General features: G+C 44.5%; 2 protein-coding genes across 4 annotated transcripts in view; one reads left to right on the top strand and one right to left on the bottom strand.

Moving 5' to 3' along the window:
- The window catches only part of l1cama (L1 cell adhesion molecule, paralog a), a 41,362-nt gene extending 25,686 nt beyond the window's left edge, over positions 1-15,676 (top strand). For 2 of the 3 annotated variants that reach the window (XM_018760518.2, XM_029246200.1), the window contains exons 10-29: positions 325-456; positions 673-816; positions 994-1,105; positions 1,333-1,493; positions 1,855-2,014; positions 2,952-3,076; positions 3,310-3,411; positions 3,531-3,728; positions 4,639-4,709; positions 4,886-5,111; positions 5,889-6,004; positions 6,164-6,398; positions 6,513-6,635; positions 6,889-7,065; positions 9,458-9,571; positions 9,761-9,910; positions 10,600-10,731; positions 10,922-10,994; positions 11,234-11,245; positions 14,858-15,676. In XM_018760518.2, the coding sequence (XP_018616034.2) occupies positions 325-456; positions 673-816; positions 994-1,105; positions 1,333-1,493; positions 1,855-2,014; positions 2,952-3,076; positions 3,310-3,411; positions 3,531-3,728; positions 4,639-4,709; positions 4,886-5,111; positions 5,889-6,004; positions 6,164-6,398; positions 6,513-6,635; positions 6,889-7,065; positions 9,458-9,571; positions 9,761-9,910; positions 10,600-10,731; positions 10,922-10,994; positions 11,234-11,245; positions 14,858-15,119 (2,825 nt within the window). In that variant the 3' untranslated portion in view covers positions 15,120-15,676. The remainder of the gene's footprint in view (positions 1-324; positions 457-672; positions 817-993; positions 1,106-1,332; positions 1,494-1,854; positions 2,015-2,951; positions 3,077-3,309; positions 3,412-3,530; positions 3,729-4,638; positions 4,710-4,885; positions 5,112-5,888; positions 6,005-6,163; positions 6,399-6,512; positions 6,636-6,888; positions 7,066-9,457; positions 9,572-9,760; positions 9,911-10,599; positions 10,732-10,921; positions 10,995-11,233; positions 11,246-14,857) is intronic. The other variant, XM_029246201.1, reaches the window with a different exon arrangement.
- A 2,677-nt stretch (positions 15,677-18,353) lies between these two features.
- Positions 18,354-24,132, bottom strand: ribc1 (RIB43A domain with coiled-coils 1). Its single transcript, XM_018760283.2, has 8 exons — positions 24,087-24,132; positions 23,140-23,357; positions 22,822-23,045; positions 22,151-22,265; positions 20,530-20,648; positions 19,854-20,114; positions 19,421-19,587; positions 18,354-18,539 (listed from the first exon to the last, which is right to left on the bottom strand). Exons 2-8 carry the CDS (start codon positions 23,336-23,338, stop codon positions 18,458-18,460), a joined length of 1,167 nt encoding a protein of 388 aa, XP_018615799.1. The 5' UTR covers positions 23,339-23,357; positions 24,087-24,132; the 3' UTR covers positions 18,354-18,457.

The raw sequence follows: 24,132 nt of genomic DNA, 5'->3' as shown, positions 1-24,132 counted from the left end.
CCTGAGATGGACTGGTGTTCCGTCCAGGGTGTATCCACTTCAATGCCGTCATGTGCCCAGTGATTCCTGGATAGGCTCATGATCACTGTGACCCTGATCAAGTCAAGTGGTTACTGAGGATGGATGGATGGATGGATGGATGGATGGATGGATGGATGGATGGGATTAAAGAAATGTCACCACTAGGTGACTATACAGTGTGATATGCCACACCAGTCGATGATGGAAAAAGGTACAGCAATCAAGAACATCTGCTTCCAGATGATTATGATGATCGAGACAAAAATGTTGCTGTGAATAACATTATACCGTTTGGCATGACAGCGGCTCCTTACTGGACAAAGAGCCCCGAAAGCCAGCTCTACGCCCCAGGAGAGACTGTGCGTCTGGACTGCCAAGCAGATGGCATTCCCACACCCACCATCACCTGGAGCCTCAACGGCAGTCCCATCTCAAGTAAGCGTGCAGTCATCAGCAGCGCTATAGGCCTTCAAACACACACACACACACACACACACACACACACACTGCCTTCTTGCTGGCCCATCGGGGTTTGGCAATGCCCTCTTGAACCCTGTGGTGTAGGTCTCCTTACTAATGGTAATGGAACAGTGTGCTGTGGAAACACTGGTGCTATGCAGATGTGCAAGGCTACCGGTCCCATTCCTGCAGGTGTTGACCCAGATCCCAGGCGCCGTGCGGAGGGAGGGACTATGGTAATGGAAGACGTACAGCCTGGAGACACCGCGGTGTATCAATGTTTGGCCTCGAACAAGCATGGCACTGCATTGTTCAACACCTACGTGTATATCATCGGTGAGTGGATGCCTGTCTGGAACTGAATGGGTTCACGTCTCCTGCCTCCACATCAGCAACATTCTTTTGTTTTTTTCGAAGATCTCAGAAATGATTTTTCCGCATTTTGCCAGAAAAGTGCGTCTTTGGAGCAAACGGATGACAGTATGTGCCCGGGTGTGCCCCCGATCTTTGCAGAGTTGCCGCCGCAGATGCTGACGGAGGATGCTAAGGTGTACACAGTGGTGGAGGGACAGAGGGCTCTGCTCAGCTGCGAAACGTTCGGCTCTCCCAAGCCAAAGATCACGTGGTGAGCGAGACACGGGGTTGCCGATCCGTACCGCCTCGCGCAGGAAGTGCCCCGATAGGCTGGATCGTGGGACGCGGCCCAAGGGAAGCATTTGGCTCCCTAGGGGTGACGTCTGAGTAAAAGTGTGGCGCAAACCAGGTGTGGGCGCTAACAGATACACAGGCAGCTCGTCGGCAGGTGCACGTTTGAACCGCCTGGGGCTGACCGCTGATTGCGTGACCGCACAGGGAGGGCGAGAGCTCGGACACACTGCTGAGTGACCCCAGGGTATCCCAGCTGGCCAACGGGACGCTGCAGATCGCGAGCATCGCGCAAGAGGATGCCGGCCTGTACACCTGCTCGGTGCCCGGTGCCAACCTGTCCATCACTGCCGAGCTGGACGTGCTGAGTGAGCGCTGCGCCTCTGTCCTTATTCGCTCTCTCTCTCTCTCTCTCTCTCTCTCTCTCTCTCTCTCTCGCTTTGTAAATGTTCTTTCCATGGATGTTTTACTCACGCTCATTCTTAACACCGCTGTTTTATTCACCTTTGGAGAAAAAAAAAAAAAAAAACATGGGCTTGAGCACCACCACACACTCAACCAGCCAACTAAATCAAAAGCTGTCCTATCTTTACATTTTGTTTCTTCTGCTGAAAATATGTTCCGTCCGCTTGGTTGCCAAGGTCTGCAGCGTGACAATAGCTGTGGAGGGATGGGGCCTGCATAATGGAGATGTGAAAGCGAACGTGTTCCCGTCCTTTTTTCCGTCAGACAAGACAGCGATCATATCGCCGCCCGAATACCTGCGAGTCCAGAGGGGAAAGTCGGGCTTCTTCACCTGCCAAGCGGTTGTGGACCCCAAACTGTACCCCCCCGTCATTCAGTGGAGGATGAACAGGAAGAAGATCTTTGAATCGCCCTATAATGACAAGTAAGACCCAGTGTCCTTTCTGCAGCCCACTTAACTGCTCGCAGAGTAAATATTGGATAACAACAGCCCAAGTGTTCCAGCCTTCGGACAAAGGTGCGCTATATGGGGCGGTTTATTAACAATGCTGCTCAGTTCAATATTTTAAAATGCCTATTCTAAAAACTGTTATATAAAAACACCCTTAATCATTCTGTTGAGCCTTTACCCAGAATCTGTGCCAGGCAACAGATTATCGTCACATTCACAGGGAATATTTTCTTCTGCTGTTCCCTTTTACTGTGCCGCTCTTGCCTCGTTCCATCATGTCCCAACCTGCCTCATCACTGCTCGCATGAGCGTCGCCCGCCCGTGGAGGGTAACGTGGCACGGCTTCTAGTGACAGCTGGAGGAAACACTGCCCTGTGGGAGCCTGAGAACGAGAGTCTCGCAGATGAGACTGAGTTCTGGGTTCATCGTGGCCCTTAGAGAATGGAGCAGTTAAGAAGCTCCAGCCGTCCCTCACCAGGGGAAACGTTGTCAGCGCTCACCTTTCATGTTCATGCTCTCATCTATCGGTGTCATATTGTGTTGTTTTATTCATCTTTTGAGGACTGATGAAAAACTGCGGCGTTTCTAGATTGCGCACGCACTAACTGTTGCCTTATATTTAAAGATTTAAATGTTGCGCAATCAAATATTTCATTCTTGTGGTTTTGTGAATTATTGAAACTATGGTTCTTGGGTGAGATAATTTGTGGTGTCATTAAGGATTTTGACATGCATAATTTTACGTGTTCATTTTCTCTAACTTTATGGAATTGTTGGCTTCTTCACGGCCATGTTCGCTTTTTTAATTGTTCTTTCACTTCCCGCACGTTATCGGCTCGCGTTCTGCATCGCGCCACCGACAAAGGCATCTCCTAAGAGACGTAACATAAATTCATCTTAATAATTTCAGGTACACGCTGGATGGCTCCACCCTTGCGGTCTCTGACGTCCAGTCGGAGGACGAGGGGATGTACACGTGTGAGGTCATAACCCGCCTGGACATGGCTCATGCCAGCGGCTACATTACCATCATAGGTACGACAGGCTCCAAACAAATGGACGCTGTCACATTTCCTTCGGTATTCGGTGACCCCCAAACTGAAATTCCACATGCTGCTGCATTAAAATTAAATTTAATTTAATTGATTTGGATTAGGTATGCCAACTGAATCAATACTAATGAGCTTTAATAGAGAGAGATGAGCTTTCTGGTAATAGCTGGAATGTCTCTGTGTAACTGACCTTCCGTCTCTGTGGCATCCCTACAGACAAACCAGACCCTCCCACGCTCCTGCAACTGTCGGCGCCGAAAGATCGCAGCCTGATGCTCAGCTGGAGCCCTGAAGATGACCACAACAGCCCCATTCTGGGTATTTTCTCTAGAACATCCACGCGGGTCTTGCTTGGCATCTTCCTCTCTCGTGCGATTTCAGGAATGGACGGTGAACGTGCTCCCCCCCTCTCTCCTGGCCGCTCTCTCTCTTTGCAGAGTTTGTGGTCGAATACGAGGAGCAGCAGTTTGGGAAGGGTGAATGGATAGAGGTTGCACGCGTCACTGGAGAAGTTAATCACGTCACCGCCCCGCTTCGGCCCTTCGGCACCTACAGCTTCCGAGTCACAGCCATCAACGAGCTGGGAAAGAGCAAACCCAGCAGTCCCTCCGCCTTGCACAGCACCCCCCCTGCTGGTGAGGCCTCGCCGTACACCGCCGAACTCTATCATGACATGCTCGCAAAGTTGGTTGGTTAGTCGGTCGGTTGGTTCCATTTGCACCGCTCAACGGGGCCATTTACCATCCCTCTGTGCTCATCCTCCTGTCTGTCCCTGATACACCCAACTGTTACTTCGCCGTACTACTTCTGCAGATGACATGACTCAATGCTGAACCTAAACTCTGAGGTGAACAGGAAAGGAGCCACGATCGTCCCTCAAAGGGGCCCCGTGTGCAACTCAGGGCCACGTTCGACACACCACTGCTGGGTGATCTTGGTGGGCAAACTGCAGAGGCTCCGTTGCAGTCCAGAGCAGGGGTTTGAGGTGTGCCCAGACCAGCCTTTTTAGGGTTTTCACAATGTGTGAAGTCAGAGCAACCAACCAACAGTCATATAAAGGGGCAGCAGGCGATGTTGAAGGCAGAGTTACCACCTTGCACTCAACAGACCCAGGTTTGAATTCTTCCTCCAACTGTAGCACTTTTGAGCAAGGTACTTACATCATCAAATTGCCCCAGTAAAAAGTACCCACTGTATGAACGGGTAAAATCATTGTCATCACCTATATATGTAGATATAATGCTGAGAGATGGGAACTGGAACCAAGCAGGTTGTTTTTCCTCATCACTGGGACCCTTTCTAGGCGCAGTAAAACAGGGGTAGGTATTACTTTTTTATGCTGCAGATGATCTGTCCTGAGCATTATATGCACGGCTGCAAGACCTCTCTTGATCGTTTGCGAGACCTACCACTGTGTGTCAATTGTTTTGCTGAAATACAAGCAGTTTTTTCCATATTTGTTCAACCACAGCCAAGATATAGTTAATTCTGTAGAAAAACACAGCCCTCTACTCCACACTGATCTTAAATAATCCCCTTTTGTAGCACCAGACATGAATCCTGAGGACGTGAGGAGTGAGTCAACTGAGCCTGGCACCTTGGTGATCATGTGGGAGGTGGGTTCGCGCCCTGTGGCTCGTAGCCTTCAACTTGTTTCCTTTAATCCCAGTCGACTCCCAGGGCCACTGGTTTCAACAGAGGTCACATTAAACCACAACTCTCTCTATGTTTAATGTGTGTGTGCCTCTACTCCACAGTGTACAATAATATCTTCTGTCCCCTGGGCCTACAGGAGATGGATCAGCAGAACTTCAATGGCCCCGGGTTCCAGTATAAAGTGATGTGGAGGCAGTCAATTGGCCAGGGGCCGCAGTGGCACCATAACTACACCTCCTCTCCGCCTTTCATCGTCATGGAAGCAGGCACCTTCATACCATTTGAGATCAAAGTGCAGGCGGTCAATGACCTGGGGGAGGGCCCCGAACCCGAGCCTGAGATCGGATATTCTGGAGAAGACAGTGAGTCGCTCACACTGCCCTTTCCCGCTGCAACGCTCCGATTACACAATGCAACAGAATTTGTCAAAGTTTTTAGTTATGTTGATTTTTGTGTTGATGATGATGAATGTTTACTGATTACAAAAATACCACTAGTTCTTCTAGAATGTCACTTTTAGTCACAGAATCTTGCTTTCGCCGTTTTAATGAAATATTTCAAGAATTTGTGAGAATTTTAGCTTACACATATAAGGAAGACTATACTGAGAGATTATAAAAAGCCATTTATTAGCAAAAAAACAGATATTCTGCATGTGTCAGAGCATTCTAGAGCATTCTACGATGCACTGGAACATAGCAGCCATTGGAAGATTCTAGAAGGCACCTGAACATTCTAGAAAGTACCAAGACATTTTAAAAAGCATCAGATTCTGAAAGGTACTGGAATATTCAGTGGTTAGTAACCGGTGCCAAAATTGATCAAAATTTGAAAATTTCAAGAATGTGTAATAATATTCTAAAAACTGACATATAGTATCAACTGACACCAAAAGATATGTTTAATCTAACAAAACTGAATGGAAAATGCAAAAAAAATTACATCATAAAGTTTTTGCTATATTGTGTTGTTGAAATCTTGACTTTTGATCTTTAAACAGTGTAATTTTTAATTCAACTACTTATTTTGCTTTCTCTTTGTATTGAATAAATTTTCTTTATTCAGCGATATTTACCCGCTACACCTTCACCCCATCTCTCGCCCTCCTTTCTCCTCTCTCGTCTTTCCCCCAACATCAGCTCCTTTGGAGGCTCCTGTGGGTGTCGGGGTGGAGGTGATCAACAGCACTGCCATCAAGGTGAAGTGGGCTCCAGTGAGCAAGGACACTGTGCGAGGACATTTGCTCGGGTACAAGGTACTGGAAGGAGATGAGAACCAGGACTCTTCTTAGCTCTTCTCCGACTTCTTCATGCTGCTTTTTGGGTCCTTCACACTTGTTTTACCGACACTGCTTCCTTTCGTCCTTCCCTGTTTGTGAGTTCGCTTTTGGATACCGTGTTGTACCACTCCACAGGTTCATCTGAAGAGGCTGGGTCCTGGGAACAGGCGAGGCCGCCGGAAACGGGGCAGGAATGAAAGGGAGGGAGAGAGGAGCGACTCGGTCACTGTGGAGACCGGGGCCAATGAGGAGAAGAAGGTGCTGGGAGGCCTGCAGCCGTACTCCCGTTACGCCGTGTCTGTGACGGTCTTCAACAGCAAAGGGGAAGGGCCGCCCTCTGAGCCCATCTCTTTCGACACCCCAGAGGGAGGTAAGACTGGGGCGGGGGGGGGGGGACACAGGGCTCAAACGAAAAGTATGGCTGAGAGCGTGCGCTGCGGAAAGGTCCTCCGTGTGCCTGATCGCTGGGTGCCTCTACCTGCAGTGCCGAGTCATCCCACCTCCCTGCACCTGGAGAGCCCCTCGGAGACGGAGCTGACCCTCCACTGGACCCCGCCTTCACAGCCCAACGGAGTCCTCACTGGATACCTACTGCAGTACCAGCAGAGTGAGTCTCTTCACCCTCTCCATTCAACACCCAAAAACATTGGTAGCCACTGAAACTGAAAACCACCTGTGTTTCGCTCAGAAATGGCAACAGGTGGAAAGAACGAATCTCTCGCCATCTGCCTGCCTCTCTGTCAGGGTCTTTCGTGCACCAGCGTACAGCATGTTTTGAGCTGCTTGTGCATCTCCGTCCATATGGAGGTGTTCCTGTGTATCGCTCGTCACTAGCGCACCCACCCAACCTCCCTTTCCAGTTACAGACAGCGAAGACAGCCCCATGCAGGTGGAGACCATTGACGACAGCAGTGCCTCTCAGTTCACAGTGAAGCAGCTGGATCCCCAGAGCCGCTACCGGTTCTACCTGCGAGGACGGACCTCAGCAGGTGATGGGGAAGCCATCATTAAGGAAGGTGCCACAATGCTGGATGGAGGTGGGATTGCAAGCCTGATTTTAGATAGATGGATGTGATTTTATTGTGTTACCATTTATGGGCCATTAAAACTTTCCTGCACAAAAACTCCCTCCACTCCACATCGTCAAAGAATTCTTCGCACCTAGAAAAACTGCTAAATAGCTCTCGAAGGCTGAAGAACCCTTGAACGCCGTCAGCGGAGCAATTATTTTGGACGAAGCCCGTTTAGTCTTACAAAATAAACTAGGCGAAACCTCTCAAAACTGTAACCGGTTACATTTCATCAGATTTTCAGTTCAGAGTTTGTAATCGCAGAAAGGAAAGGAATTTGCTTTTTTAAAATGTATGTGAAATACAGACTAATCAGGTATACATTCCATATGAGGAAGAACAGAATATTATATTCTTCACAATAATATAAAAGTTGAAATAATTTTAAATCATTCACCATCCATGTTGATTATGAAATAATGTTATATTAAGTATTTATTGTGAACTATCTGGCGATACACTGGCATCCAGTCCATTGCATCCCTGGCTAGCATAGTTCCCTGTGCTTCTCGAATAGACTCTGAACCACTGCAACCCTACAATACAACAAGTGACTGAGTTTATTATTTATTTCTGCCTGACCCAGTGGCGTACGCACAAATATCCACAAACTGCAATATGCAGACATCCCTCTACTTCCGTGATACGGATTTACGTGAAAAATTCCCGGCTTTAATTTTACGCATAACATCTGAAGTACGTTAAGCGCAAGTCGACGTAGCCACACAAGGCAGGAAGATGCATCTTCCCAGTTTCCGCGTATTTTCAGCCGTGAACGGATCTTCTCTCCTTAGTGCTTTTCTCGCATATTTTTTTTTTTTACCCTTTTCATTATTCACAATGCCTGGTGGTTAACGTGCACTTGAAGGATCCACTTACTGATAAATCTCTGTCTACATTTGAAAAGGGTCTTAAAACTCATCTCTTTTGGACTCACTTTGACCATGATCTACTAACTTCATGTAACGTGTAAATGTTCATGCACTATAACTTTGAGATCATAACTGTTAAACAACAGATAAACCTTTACGCAGCTACTCCTGTAATGTCACATGAATCCAAAAAAAATTATTACTAGGAAGGTGATCAGAAATCGATGATATTTGGATAAAGTTTTATGCAGATTCACGTGTGGCGTACGTTGGTCCATGTGGTGGAAAAAACACTAAGTCTATTTAAGAATCATGCGTCTGCATCTGAGTGTCTCTATCTCCTAACGTAATGCACACATTGTATTTTCTATGAGATATACGTTGCTTTGGAGAAAAGCATCTGCTAAATGAATAAATGTAAATGTAAGGAAAATGAGCGCTGTCTTGCAAGCAATCAATTTGGAGATGAAATTGAAAATAATACGGAAGTATGAAGGTGGACAAAGATCATCGTCTATAGCACAGGAACCAGGTTTAGCGTATCGACTATGAATACAGTAGTGAAGGATGCTGCACGTATAAAGGAGCACGTGAAAGGAACAGATGGCATGAAAACAACAATAATAACGAAGAAATGTCAAGGTGCAATAACTGATGGAAAAATTATTAATGATATTATGTTGAATGGTGCGGGAGGAGGGGGAATCTAACATACGTAACTTTATACTTACGTAAGGGGTTGAAGAATGGTCTATTTGCGTAAGTCGAGGGGCGTCTGTATTTCATTACTATTCAGGCTTATTTATGTGAACAAAAAAGCACAAGTCATATTTAAGAAGACCTCTGTTTCAATGTGACCTACCCAACAAGAAGCCAACTCTGCCACATTGCACCCAACCTATATAATCCATTCTACGTGTTAAAGCATCCAATCAATGTTCTTGCTCCCCCAGCATTTCTCCTAACGCAGTATGCTTACTCTGCACTTTTACCATTTTTAACAATGCTTGAGATGTGGCTCACACTTCTAAAAACCCCTCATCAGAGCGCAGGCTGCAAGCTGAGGGGCAAAAGGGTCTACTGCCATGAGAGCATCACAAGGGCAAGCTTCCCATAACATTGCAAATTAACAGATTTCAAGACATTTTCCTCCCGCCTTCCAGTACTTAAAACAAGATACAAAAGAGTGAAAACAGTAATTTTTGAACAAGTGATCCTCGTGACTTCCACGCTTGTAGATTTTAGTCCACAGCAGTCTTTCCGAACTGTTAAGTAGTACAAGGGGTGCCATGTCTATTGTGTGTCTCAGTCACAGAAAAGCTGAGACTGTCCAGGGAAATTAATCCTGAATTAAGCTGCTTATTTCCTCTGAAATCTGGCAGTGTTCTCAGATGAGCCATCCAGGTTCCCACATAGCTTTTACACACTTGGCGTGATTGACTAAATCAGGTTAAAAGACACTCTTATAACTCCTGTCTTTCTTCCAGCTCCTCCCTCCAACATTAGCATGTCCGTTGGTGAAACGTCCGTCAATCTCAGCTGGGTGTCTGGCGACCGACACAGAAACGTTGCCTTCCACATTCATTACCTCAGCAAAAATGGTGAGACATGGCAGTAAGACATCAAACAGCCTTCGGGTCTGTAATGCACTGCAAACCGGGCTGGGTTCAATTATGAGCTCAAACCACAGTTCAATCACATGTTTTTATCCAAAAAATTTCTAAATTATTTTGGCAGTGCCCTTGGTTTGTTTACGCTGTCCTTTTGAATCTTTTGTGTTTCCCTCTTAGGTGGAGGTCAGTGGAAAGTGTCAGAGAAGCTAAATTCCACTCAGTCCTTCTATCAGCTCCAGGGTCTACAGCCGGGATCTCAATATCGACTACAATTCATCTTCAGCAACAATACCTTCTGGGAGACTGACATTCAGACCCAAGGAGAAGGTAACGGCTACTTTCTGCACCCCTCTTCCGGTCTTTGTGGTTGGTCATCCCAGTTAATGTTCCGTGGCCAAATAACTGAAGCACTTATTGAAGAACTGTGTGGTTTCTAAAACCTAAATGGTTCTTTGTTCTTCCTCATTATCAAGAAATATGCCAACACCCAGTACTCTTCATTGCATGGTGCATGAGCTCTACAGAATCTCTTCTTTCAAATGAAGCTCATTGAAATGAACGTAAGCACTCAGTTGTGGTTACTGACAAAGCATCATAGCCAGATTCCAGAACGTCCATGGACCAGTATGGCTGTCTTCTCCTGTACGATGCAACTACGTATGACTGATTCTCTGCTCCAAGATCAAACTCGTTTGAAGTGTTTCCCCTACAGGTATCTAGAGGATGGGATTATGTATCTCTACAAACCAATGAGATGTGAGATCTTTTTTTGGAACGTGCTACACAAATTCATACTTTATGTGCTATTTACTTGCTGAGCTGGTCTTCTGGGCACAGATTGTCTAGTTCTAAACTGAACTGAATTTTCATTGGAAAATCCAACAGTATAATTTAGTTAATTAAAACTAGGCTTAAGTTGAGATAGTAAAATTATTCCAAACTCTTTTACTGTATATAATCTACAGCTGCAGGATAACTTCCAGTTTTCGCTTGTTCTCTTTTCTTCCTCTGTGCAGGAATGCTGGAGCTGAAAGAGGGCTTCGCCACTCAGGGCTGGTTTATTGGGCTCATCAGTGCTATCATGGTTCTTCTGTTGGTATTGCTCATTCTCTGCATCATCAAAAGGACCAAGGGGGGCAAGTATTCAGGTAACACAGTGGCACGAAAATGCTCCATGTTTCTCTGGATGTATGGATAGGGATGGCTTTGCGCAGCAGTGCGCTCGAATTTCCGGTGACGTAGATGCAGCAGAGATGTTGATGAATGTGAACAATAGGCCTTATCAGGTGCTTGCTCCTAGGAGCACCTGAGTTCTAATAACCCCCCCCTCTCTCTCAGTGAAGGATAAGGAAGAGGGCCAGGTGGATTCTGAAGCTCGTCCAATGAAGGATGAGGCGTTCGGAGAGTACAGGTACACTAGTGCCCCACACAATCTGCTTCACATGACTACATTTAACCCTAACCCTAATCAACTGACTCGTGTAAGATTTCAAAATACGTACTTATACGCACAAACACTTATTTGGGCTCAAATTATGCTACAAATGAAAAACTCCCACAAGGTGGATTTATGAAAGATCAAGAAACTGCAGGTTTCTCGATGTCATCTCATATGTGCTCTTTTTCTCTCTGTGCTTCCATTGCGTGCAGATCTCTTGAAAGGTATGAATCTGAATTGTTCATGATGCATCCATCTGGGTGTTTACTTCTGGACCACTGCTGCTTTTTTTGCTAGTACTTTATACATTTTTCCTTTTGTACTGTACTGTCTGTCCTTTGATTTTTTTGATCAGCTATACATTCTCATACATTTTACATTCTCATTAATTTTGTATATTAGACTTTCTCATATATTCTGGCTTTTATCTGTTGCCGTCTTCAATGCAATAGACATTTTAAGAGACTTATTTCATGCAGTGAGAGTCGCTTACTACCCAGTAAACAAAAAACATCCCAGGGAAAAAATGGATTTTAAGGAAAGTGATTTCAAATAGGAGGTTGTTCCTTATAAAAGTCTGATAGCTAAGACCCTGTTCTGTCAAAATGCAAAAAATTTTGCTTAAACCAAAAAATCTAAATCAAGGGAAAAAATCTTGTTTTGTTCCAGATTTCAGTAATGCATGGAAATATCAATTTTTCCCTTTTTCCTGTTTGGGCATGAATAGAAATTATGTGCTGAATGCGGCTAACTAGGGGGAAGGTGTTTCTTTCAGACGGGTATTTGGGGCAGGTCAAGAGGAGAAATGCTCCATATTCTCAGCTTCCCCTGTTACAGTAGGTGCAGAATCTGTCCTCTTTATTTTCCCATGTCTTTTCATGTTGGCCTGTTTTAATGGAGCAGCTGTGCTAACGAATGCTTTACTCACTCAGCGTGATTCTTTTCTTCACATTTTTTCCTCTTACGAGATAACCTACCAGTCCATGAATGCCCAGTGACAATGTAGTTGTTGTGCCAATAAGAAGAAATAACATGAAATTATTCTTAAGATTGATAGTTCTATATTTTGAGATTAGTGCGGTAGTGTTTTCCTTGCACGTCTTTTTTCATGTCCACCTATTCTCGAGGATTTTTTCTGCTACGACTTTGCGCTCAAGGACTGTAGAAGGTTCCAGTACAGTGCTTTTTTTCTATTGGTGGATTTGGGGGAAATTGACCTAATTCTGTTCTACATCCACTTCTGTGGCACATGTATAGGAAGTAAAGCCAAACTTGTCCTCTCCAGTATTTGTTTAACTCCTCTGAACCCGATTGCTAAGTACCTGTTGGTAGGACAGGTTGTTACGCCTTTGGGTTTTATTCACTGCATTGTTATTTTTCAGTTGTACTGCATCATAAATGTCGTTTCCATAGAGAAGTGTGGACTTCATTAGGTAATCACATGTCACATTTTTATTGGGCGTAGTATTTCTTAACACATTTCCCCATTCACTATAATGGCCAAGCCTTTTTAAGTGAAGTTGGTGGTGCCTGCTGTGTGGTTGGTCTGGGGTTCGAGTCCTGCTTGGGGTGCCCTGCTTTGGACTGGTGTCCCGTCCAGGGTGTGTCCCTTCCCCCGTTGACTTTGTACCCTGTGTTTCCGGGATAGGTTCCGGCTTGCTGTGACCCTGCTCTGGACAAGTGGCTGTTGACGTTGGTAGTGTGTCCCAATATGAAGCAATGCCCGTTTCCCTGTGATCTGGCCTTTTTCTTGAAGTCCATCGCTTTGATTTTGGCCAGATTCACTTTAAGTGTCCAAGACTGTCAGAATTTTTTTTTTCTCATGAATCTAAACTCGTTCATAAATCCATGTTAAAATTCATACATTTCAAGTTTGAATTTATTGCTGGTGTCTCACATAATTTATTTAAATCTCATGTGGCTTAATTTATACTTTGTCAGTATAAGTTACTGTGTTTTATGGAAATGATTTAGCATTTTCTGGGTGACAAGGGACCTCAGGGGTGACTGGTCTGCAGTGCTGTCCTAGATCCATTTATATGTGTAATGTTTCTGAGGGCAGGGTCTCTGACACCTCTACCTAACAGTGTGTTATAGGTGAATCGTCCCACATAGTTCTACAGTTCACAGTATTTAAGCTGAATTGCTTACATATTTCCAGTCCCTTTTTTTGTCTTGTGGTTAAAATTTCCACCTGAAATAAGTGAAACTGTTTTTTATTTTACAAAGAAACTTTTTTCAATGAATGACTCTAAGACTAACATGTCTATTAAACGACCGTATAACGGTGAATAATGATGCTTTTAAGCTTTATTTAAGACATTGACATAGTGCGTACATTGCTGTTCAGACACAAATCATGGTACATACAGTATGTACCTGACTTAGTTTATCCACTGTTGCTTAGCGGCCTTGTTGAGCTGCCCGTTTCTTCCGGGTCGAACCTTTCACCTGTGAGGACACATCTGCGGGACACCTCGACATTAATATCCTGAGATGGAGAGGTGGAGACTGTCCCTCGAGTTTGATGGGTGGTCTCGGGTCACCATAACTGCGATGCGTCGGGGCCCCTGCCATGTCGATGTTACACAAGTCCTTGGTTCCTGTATGGATTATCATATTCTTGCCTTGTTCGGTCTCCGCTCTAGTAGTGGGTCCTGGGCTGCCGGTGTTGTCTTGCAGCAGATTTCGGAGGTACCAGCAGCAACAGCATGAGTGTTCATATCAGGTGTGGTGTGTATGCTATAGTGTGTCTCAGTGCCCATGGATGGCTCTATAATTTGTCGCTATACCGGTCCCGTACGAGTAGCTCTGCTAGTAATTGCTCAGGGCCTGAATGTCTTTATCCCGTTGTTCCATGGCAGCATGAAGTTCTTGTATTTGAGCTACTGTTTGTGATGTCAACGAGCCAGTTTATTTATGGTACCTGTGTGTTTGCTGACTCTCTGGACCCCGGCACTGCCGGACTGTACCACTGAGTCCCGAGCCCTGGTGTAGCGTTGCCTCGGCTCGCGTTGGGATTGTATGTCCGTGTTTGCTTTCCTCTGCTCCGCATTCACCTTGACTTTTGACTGTGCCATTGCGGTACACACATTTTTTTTTTAATATGGTGCTGTTATTCCCAGTGTTCTTCTGTACTGATATCTGACTGCCTTTGCTTAGGGCTTTCTTCTTAATGTGTGTGTGGAACTAACACACGGCTGTATGGCAGGCAGTGGGTGCAGCGTGAACCACAGTGTGTCTTATCTTCTTCTGTTGTCCCCTGATCCAGTGTAGTCAGATATTAAAGCCTCTGGGCCATCGCTGCCTTTTTTGTATTTGTTTTTTATTGCCTTGGGAGAACCGATGTGCTCACAGTGTTTAATTCCATACTCTGGAGAGACTGCAATCTGACTGGCAGTTTTTTTTCTGGTGACACTGATATATTTGTATCATTTTCAAAAGCAGTTGTTGGGTTCGGCTTGGGTTTCAGTTTAATTTACGGTTTGTTCTCAGTTTTACGTTAACAGGAATTTTATGTTTTCACTGAGCAATACATTATTCTGCTGTTTACATTCAGTACTGACACAATTATTTTTTAATTTTTTCTCTTCCGTACCCAGGCACTCACTTTTTCTAAATCTAGTTGCTTTTTGCACTGGAAGGTTTTGTCCTTTCGAGTGATGCCGTTTCCTAAATTTTCAGCTCAAAATGCATTTCTTCTTCCTTCTCTCCTTTGCTGACGTTAATATCTCTGCATGTGGTGTTTTAAGTGTAAACTGAAAAGTTTTAGGAGCTCACTTCATTATTGCCTCTGTCCTTCTCCTTCGCTCTGCCTGGCCCTCTCACTCTTGCAGTGACAACGAAGAGAAAGGGACCACTAGTCAGCCATCGCTCTGCGAGGACAGCAAACTGGGAAGTCAAGGCAGCCTGGCGAGGTTAGCAGAAGCGGTCGATGGCAACCAGGACTCCCTCCTTGTCGTTCAGCTGGATGGTAAAATGGATATTCCTGGCCCTGGGGATCAGGAGGCCTTGGCAGCAACTTCACCTGTCAATCCTTCTGAAGACCCCCCAGGCAACCCAACTACTCCCAACTCCATCACTGGAATCCTGGACTGAGGGAGCGAGACCGTCCGACAGCCTGACGCACCCAAGCACTGACACCCCCAAGTCACGACAAAGCCGCCACTGTCACACTGACTCTTGCTGTCATGCAAAGACCTGATAGAAACACCCACTGCCTGACTATTACCTTGCCATAATCACCCACTGGTTCATTGTTACCATCTAAGACTGACAAATACCCCAAAATGATACATTAGAATTGCAGACCTGTCCCCATTAACTGCACCATGACCGCTGTCTGAACAAGGTGACAGAAGAATACATAGAGAGACACACACACACACACACACACACACACACACACACATACACACATGCATACAAACAGTGACGAAATACTGTATCCTGAAATTAATGAATCCCTTGTCTGACCGGTCTTCTTCAGGTAGCGATGTCCTGGAGTGACATCCCCTCTCTCTCTCTCTCTCTCTCTCTCTCTCTCTCTCTCTCTCTCTCTCCTTCTTTCTCTGCTCCATTCTGTCTCTCTGTATCTTCATGCCCATATATACTTGCGTTTTAGTCGTGTCAAATGCAAAACTACGGCAAGCGAGACAAGTACCCTACGAGTCAAGTCGAGAGGGAGGTTCGGGGTTCATTCCATGAGGTAGTGGCATTGACTTCAGGACAGGAGTGAAAAGAGGTGAAACGAGGAAAGAGCCATGAACACATCTCCAGGTCTGAGGAAGGAGACAAAGCGAGAGAGAGACTGAAACAGACACCTGAAGTATGTACAATGTAAGCATAGAGATGATGTAGTTTGACGATTGTTGGTTATAGATTGGATGTCTTACAGTGATGTATTACTTTTGAACACAATCTGCCATTGAAGTGTCCTGAAAATTATGGTATGTCTTACTAGCAAAGGTTAATGTGTTTACAATATCAATGTACTTACATTTGTTGTCATCCTTAATGGTTATTTTAATCTACCTTACAAAATATACTTGTTTTATTTGACTTTATTTCACCGACATGATATATTTATTGTATGTACAAATTCAGATTTATCCCTTTATTTTGTTATTATTATTATTATTATCACTGTTATTAATATAGATATTAGCATTTAATTTTCTGTGTACCAGCACAGGACACTGAGAAATATTTTGAATAATACACTTGCCAAGTTTCATACTGTATAGATTTAGGATGCATAAGAAATTATTGCTTTTATATCAGACTATCAAAAATGTGGTGAAAAGAAAGTATCTGTGGAGAATACCACAGCTTTAATGTATATAAAAGGCCATCTATCCATTTACCCCTAGGTCATAGATGCAGAGTTTGAATATGGGTGTTTTACTGGCATACCTACACGTCAGCGATCTGTTATCCTTACTATTATCCATTGTTCTCACCTTTTTGTGCTGCACTCTGTAAGTGTCCGTGTCCCCGTTTATTGTGTATTAAACTGTATTAGTTGTAAACTACCAGATCCTCTCTCCTAGTCCTGTAGCATCAAAATTGCGGGACACGTTTTAAGTGGGCTTACGTATGTATACGGTAGAACAAGGGTTTTAAAAGCAGAAACACCCCTGTAACACACAAACTATTATTATCAATTTTGCTTTTACTGTAGTATTCCATGCTGTGTGTTGAATAAGCGAAAAGGAAGCTCATGTTGGCTGTTTTCATAATTCACAAGTTTCTTTTTTCGATATGTTCAGTTCAGAATGAGTGTGGGGGAAGCCGCTATAACAAGGATAGTGTTCAAAGAAGTCAAAAAAAAAGGAGAAAAGGCCAAGAATATGAACAAATACCGCGAAAAATACAGGAACTAAAATGCCACTGAATGTAAATAAAACACAAAGATTGTGTCCTTTATTAGAGTTAAAAATACTTTGTACTTTAATTTATATTTTTGTTTGACTTTAATGTTGTCGAACTAAAGGTGAAATTTTTTTTTTTTTTTTTTTTTTTAATTGTAATGACCATAAGTACTATTTTTTTGATAAATGTATGAATGGTGTTAGCAATCTGACTGTCTTAGAAAATTAGCATATAGTTGGCAAAAACACAAGTGGTAGTTACTGCAAATCATAGTGTTTTTTTTTTTTTAATTAAAATAAAAAAATGAATGGAACGTTAGTATCTATTGTCATTACAAAAGAACCACAAAGACAAGTCACTGGAGAGATATGAATATGTTGGAAGCTCTATCTCCAGAAGACAGGCAGCAGAACAAATTCTGGATTTGCTGCTGACTAAAGAGGCCGGGGGCACGTTGGCCATCTATGATGCTCCCGTGGTCCAACGGGGCCCTGTACAGTAAGCGCTTTTCTTTGTCTAGACAGTCAGCCGGGGACAGTGAAATTGTCCAGTATGTGGGAAGGCTTTCCCTGGACAAGGGTTTGAGTGCGAAGCCCCTTCCACAGCGCCAGCCCCACTCTCTGAATCCCATTACACACTCAGAGGGGAAGCATTTGACAGTATCGCACCATAAAGCACATCATGTGTAATGTGTTTTTAGTGGAACGTGAATGAACGGCAGTACGGATGAGATTTCCATGCTGTTCCTGAAGAAAAGAACATCTGAATGACTGTGTTACAGGAGGTTGAGTTCGCAGTTTCAGGGATGTGGGGTCAGGATGGGACCGAGCACATTATATTATCCCAAATTTGCTGTCCTCCCTCAGCCCCTTTCTGGGCAAATGCTGATATTGTTCTATTGTTTAAAAATGTACAAAATAAGACTCCAGCGAAGAGAAGATTAAAAAAATTAAAAAAAAAAAAAAGACTAACAGCTTCATTGTGGGGGGTGGGTGTTGGGGGTGCGCTATGGGATTATCTGTAATGTCAGTGTGAGGACAGGGTTAAGGATGTTCATGACCAGTGGAACTGTAAAAGCTTACAACCACCTCCACTGTAACTGGAATACTGTACATGACCAATAAAATATGAGGATAAAGTAGAACAACAGGTGGTGACAACCTCTCTTTTCGTGACTGACTTTTTATTCCTCGGATTGTTAGTACCAGAGGGGGGATAAAAGCAGAAATAAAACCATGATTGTTTTCCCTGATCATTGCCACACTTGCTGACAGCACAAAAACACTCATCTACTGTCAACGAACTGACAGCGCCATTCATAAGCCTACATAGTCTAAACGTCAGGAAACTGACAGCAAACCCTATGCATGTGAAGGACGCGTCTTTAACTTGTAGGAACGAAATTAAAGCACGGAAAGTGAAATTTATTCAGTTTAATGCAGGACAACACAGAGACCTCATTTTTGCTAGAATTGCTGTGCTCATCTATATTTTTTGTTTGCTTCGGCATTAATATAGTTATGCAGTCGTGTCACACGAATGGGGGTAGTAGTCAGGAGTAGTCAGCGAGAGCTGCTGCCGAACTGTGCGAAGTAGTACGCTGTAGGCTTGTTGCTGTACACCTGCTTGGTCAGATGCTGGAGGCTGAAAGGGAGACGTGGGTTTTATTTACTGTGCTCTGGAGGTAACGCTGCATCTGCATTTCATTTCAGATGAACAGTGACACAGTACACTGTCTGTGGGACATGTACGTATGCATTATGTATACCAGATACATAGTGTTTTTGTGTATATGCACAACTGCTCGACTGCGGTCAAGGAGTGTCAAGTCCTAAAGGTTTCGCAGCTCTCCTTATAATACTGACAGTTCAGAATTGCAGTGATATGTGGACTTCAGTCAAGGCGCTGTCCCGAATCAGACGGGCAGTGAGCAGCATTGCTGGGTGCTGCGAGACGTGGGTTCGATCCCCGCTCAGCCTGTGTGGAGTTTGCATGTTCACCCTGTGTCTCTGTGGGTTTCCTCCAGGTGCTCTGGTTTCCTCCCACAGTCCAAGAACATGCTGTTCAGGTTCACACAGAGAGAGTGTGTTCCACTGATGTATGGATGAGTGACCCAGTCTAAGTAGTGTATCTAGCAGTGTAAGTCACTGCGGTGAATAAGGTGTGTGGGCTGGTAACACTAGATAGAGTTCATTGGAAGTCACTTTGGGGAAAAGTGTCTCCTAGATGAATAAATGTAATGCGCATGGTTTGCTGTGCAGGTGGAGGGAAAAAGCTTCAAAGACCAACTGAACGGCCCTGATCATACCCTGTTTGTGATCTTGTACAGTACCTGCACGCAGTGTAAAAAATATGTGTACTGCAGGATGCTTCTGTGCACACAGTTGAGGTGCATGTGAAGGTAAAGAAGAAGCCGATGTGCTTGAAACTGTAAGAGCGTAACCTACTACATGTGAACATAAATGGCAGGAAACTGCTTACGTTACAAGATGTCATCTATGCACGGCACTGGCACAGATACTCACTGTGCGCTATGCTCCACGGCCAGCTGCTTGTTGTAACGGTCCATCTCGACCCTCTTCTCCCTCTCCTTTCTCCTTACCCTCCCCTCCTCCTCCTCCTCCTGTCTTGCCAGCTCTGTCCGCAGGGAATCCCACACTGCCTCTCTCTGCTTCTCAGTGTTCCTATTTCTCTGACAAATGAAAGGGAAAAGGGCCCCAGGTTGCATCGAAGGAAAGAAGAATGATGTTCAGGACAGGGATGAAGGAGGTTATGGAAAAGGTAGAGAAATGGAGGAGGAATAGATGAAAAGGGGGGAATATTAACAAGCATCGCAGCAGAGTTCCAGCATGAAACCACTGAAATCATACTGAGACCAGAAAGAAACAGTGACAGCACAAACTTAGACTGGGTGAAAGCGCACAAAATCCATTTATCCACCTCTTGTTCTCCTAATACCTCCTTCTCAGCACACTGTTCCCTTTGCTCCATGTGGATGGCGCTCAGCTGCTCTGCACTCATCCCCTTCCATCGATCGATGAGCACGCTCGCCCTCGTTGTCTTCATCTCCTTCCCTCTGTCTGTCTTCTCCAATGTCCTCAGCGCTGCTTCGGGACGTTCGGTCAGAAAGTCGGAGGTCATGCTGTGCCACACTTCCATTAGCTCCTCCTCTTCTGCCCTTAGCCGCTCTTTCTTCTGCCGTTCTGCCCGTTGCTCAGCCTGAGGAAAGAGAGAGAGGACAACACTGTCGAGTAAGCTGTCTGCTCATTCCCTAGGGACTGAAAAGACCAACGGAAAAACAGAGTGAACGTGAGCCACCAAAAAACATTTGTTCAACAATACACTATGTTTGAGGTCATGGAAACATTTCAAAGGCAAACCAAAGAGGTTTCTCTTGCTGTATTTTACATCGTATTTTTCAATTACGTGATCACTGTGGTTGAAAAGCACCACGGCTTGTCAGTTGTGCTCCTGGAGGAATGGTTCCAGTTATTTCGTGAAGCACTTGTGACTTCGCTTAACTGCCGCTCTGAGCTCTTAGCAGTGGAAAAGGGCTGGAAGACCTGCTGGACCTGCTGGAGCCGCCGCTCTAAAGCCCTAGAACGTGCTGTGCTGGTGTGACGGCAGTGAATACCTGAGCACGGTTGTAGTTGTCCAGAGCAATGCGAGCAGTTCTCTTAGAGTCCTCTTCCCCAGCACTGAGTTGGACTTCTCTCAGATCATTCTGGAGCTGAGTCATGTCTCTCAGCAGCTCTACAACAGGGAGAGTTTATTGTATAGGACAGGCCTTCAGAGAAACTTCAGGACCCCTAACACACTCTCACAGCAAAGGTCTTATTCAAAGGTGCTGCAAAGTAACCTCCCAGAAACTCGCCCTGTACACCACTATTCTTATTCACTGTAGAGCATTTTTGAAGTCTCCCCTTTTGTCTCTAAAATCCTGTAAGAATAAAAATTCACATCACCACTCAAGTTTAGCCCCCAGTAATTTGTATGAAAAATCTCTGCTTTTGTCTGGTTTTCATCCATGTCATAACACTGAAACTGTCTCAATTAGAGTCAGTAACAGTGTGCTTCTGTCAGCTGCGGCAGACCATCTTACAGTTGTCGTCATCTTAGATCTTCGTGCAACTTTTGACACCATTGACCACAACATTGTATTACACAGGTTGGACACATTCTTGGGCCTCTCTAGCACTGTCCTTAGATGAATTAATTCTTCTATCACAAACTGATTTCAGTATGAACGCGGTGATCACAGCTCCATTCACTCTTCCTTATCACAGGTCAGAATAGGGTACCTCAAGGCTCAGTGCTGGGTCCATTGCTTTTCTCTTCATTTTCCTCTTTATTAATCCCTTTATCAGTTATTACCAACAAATGTAATGTAACTTTCCACTCCTACGCTGTGGACTCGCAGCTCTACTCAATCATCAAGCCACCTATTGCAAACCTGGCTCTTTGTCTTAATGGCAGTAAGGTTTGGATGTGTGTGAATTATTTACTCCTCAAAGCTGACAAAACAGATCTTTTGCTTCTTGAAAATAAAATACTGAGGCACACATTTTATTGCTACCGAAACTAGAGCCCAATTTATAGTTTTGCATCGGATACTAAAAATCTTGGTTTTGTTTTTTACTAAGATTTATCTTTCGGATTTCATAGACTCATGTTTTAGCCTTGACTCCATCTGAAAGACATACATTTTACATCCAAGAAGCACTTCTATATGAAAGCCTTTCTCAATATTTGTGTCACAAAAATTCACCAGCTAGAATTATAACTTATACTAAAAAATTATATTACTCATATTCTCTAGGCTCTTTGCTGGCTATCCATCACATAGAGGTGTGATTTCAAGTACTTATAATAACTAATATGGATTTGTTACATATTTCTTCACCAAGGTCATCACTAAACACACTGAGATAAGTCTCTTTTCTCTCAAGACACCAATATCCAAAAAAAAGTTCCCAAATTTTCTTGTCACCTGGAACCCCCCTGTTAGCAACTGGACTCTGCTGCTTACTGGTTCGGCTTGTCTGATGCGATCGAATCACAGTTTCTGCCCTCGCTGACTCTAATTCTGCTCTGGCCTATGGAGCTGAATAGAAAAAAAACAGAAAAGTGTGCTTCACAGGAAGTTTGACAGTTCACCACAGTCCTGGGGACACACTGAGTGTGTGAGAGTGAGTCATGTGACTGCGAGGCTGACCCCGAAACATCTGTGCCGTTACCCCATTGACAGCGCTTACCCATGTGTCTCTGCTGTTGGCACAGTCTCTCCTTCTCTTCTCCTTGTGCTCTCAGAGCTTTCTTGCAAGCTTCCATCTGAGCTCTCTTCCGTTCCTTGTACTCGGCATCTTCTCCCTTCAGATATCCAGAGGCAGTCAGTCATCCGTAGACACTTCATACTTCATTCTCAGTCTCTGTTGAGTCTACACATTCTCCCCAGGGTCATGTGGGTTTCCTCCAGGAGCTCCAGTTTCCTCCCACAGTCCAAAAACAGGTTCCAGGAGAAGACGGTACCTCTCAACTGTATGTATTATTTGTATGTTTGCGCCCTATTGTGCCCTGTGTTTCCAGGATAAGCTTTGGACCACTGTGACCCTGCACTGGACAAGCAGTTATTAATCGTGGATGGATGAATCAAAAATAAGTGAAGCAGGATTCTGCTGTTTTATCCTTGATATGAATACTTTTCTTATTCAATCCAAAAAACACTCGAGAAAGGAACAACAGACAGCTGTCATTTAGTGCCAAAAATTTTGTAGGAAAGTGGCATGAATATATGCCTTGCTATAAAGCAAAGTATATTTCTTGGCATATAATTCTATGTATATTGTTCTCTATATTGAACTGGGTGCTCATCAAAACATGAGAACTTATTCTTAGGTGAAATACATGAGATTATTATATATAGTACCTGGAAAATCTGCATGCTAGCCGGTCCTAATTCAGCCGGTGGAGCTCTGAGTGAAGGCACTGCTGCCTCCTGGTGGCTCCTATGAAGATCATCATCACGGGAGTCCTGAGCTCGCTGCTGAATTGCTCTCAGTTGCTCTAATTCCCGAGACAGTTCCAGTCTTCTGTCCTCCTCCTCTTTATGCTGCTGCATGAGCAGAACATCTTGTCTCATTCGTAGTAACTCTGCACACAGAAAAAGGGCAAGAGGGCTTAACATGGACAGGATTGCTGCTTGAAAGAAAGGTATCCCTTGAACATGACCTTCCAGCGCCCTCACCAAAGGCCTTCTCCCGCTGCCTCTCCTGTTCTTCTCGATCACGTTTCTCAGCGACCTGCTGGTCCAGTGCTTTCAGGTCTACTCCCATAATCCGACTGCGAGCATTGAAAATCCTTTTTTTCCGGGCGGCCTCTGCAGCTCGCCGGCGCTCCGTGGCCATCGCCTCTGAATCGTCCCCCGGCAAGTTCAGCTTATACATCCTCGTAGAGGTCCCCTATCTCAAAAGCAAGACCAACTAGTGCTAAGAAGTGCAATGGCCCTCAACAGGGGAACAAAACTCTGGTCTCGGAGGACTAAAGTCCTGCTGATTTCAATGAAAAACATTTCAAACGGTGCCTCCTTGACATTTATAATGCTAGACAGGATAACATAATGTCCAGTTAACTACTACAATATAATAATTAATATGCTGAGCGGAGCATAGTCTGTAGCCTGATGGGACCAGTGTGACCTCCTGCCTCAAATAAAAATTAAGCTGGTGGTCTTCAGCCCTGATCCTGCACAGGATTTCAGTTCATCCGAAGGTTCATACACTTGATTTAATGTTTAATTATTTAGCTGCCACTGTATCAGTGTGCCACTGTGTAATGTATTTGTATTCCCAGTGCGCTGACACACTGGGCCATGAATAATGGAAAACATGCATGCTGTAACCTTTAACATTTACATATACTGTATTGTAGTAGCTTTCTTTCTGGTAATATGTCGCAACATCGTAGGATTTTTACTTTATCTCACCAGAAGGCTCAGCAAAAGATTTTAGTCTATTTGAGGTGAAAAACAAAATTGGCATTTTGGCATTTCACAGATGCTAAAAAGTCGTTTCAGGAAGATGCCATTTTAAGATAAGTGTTTATTGTATAAACTGTGGTCATCATGTGTTAACGCTGTGTTTCACACGGCGATGCACTAATGTGCACACATTATTTCATCAGCAGTGTACTTACTGACGCCTGGAGACCGCGGGTCCGACAGCATCAGTGCGCAGTGTTT

This window comes from Scleropages formosus, chromosome 19 (assembly GCF_900964775.1).
Source record: "Scleropages formosus chromosome 19, fSclFor1.1, whole genome shotgun sequence".
Taxonomy (NCBI): Eukaryota; Metazoa; Chordata; class Actinopteri; order Osteoglossiformes; family Osteoglossidae; genus Scleropages; species Scleropages formosus.
This window is presented reverse-complemented; position numbering and strand designations above follow the sequence as displayed.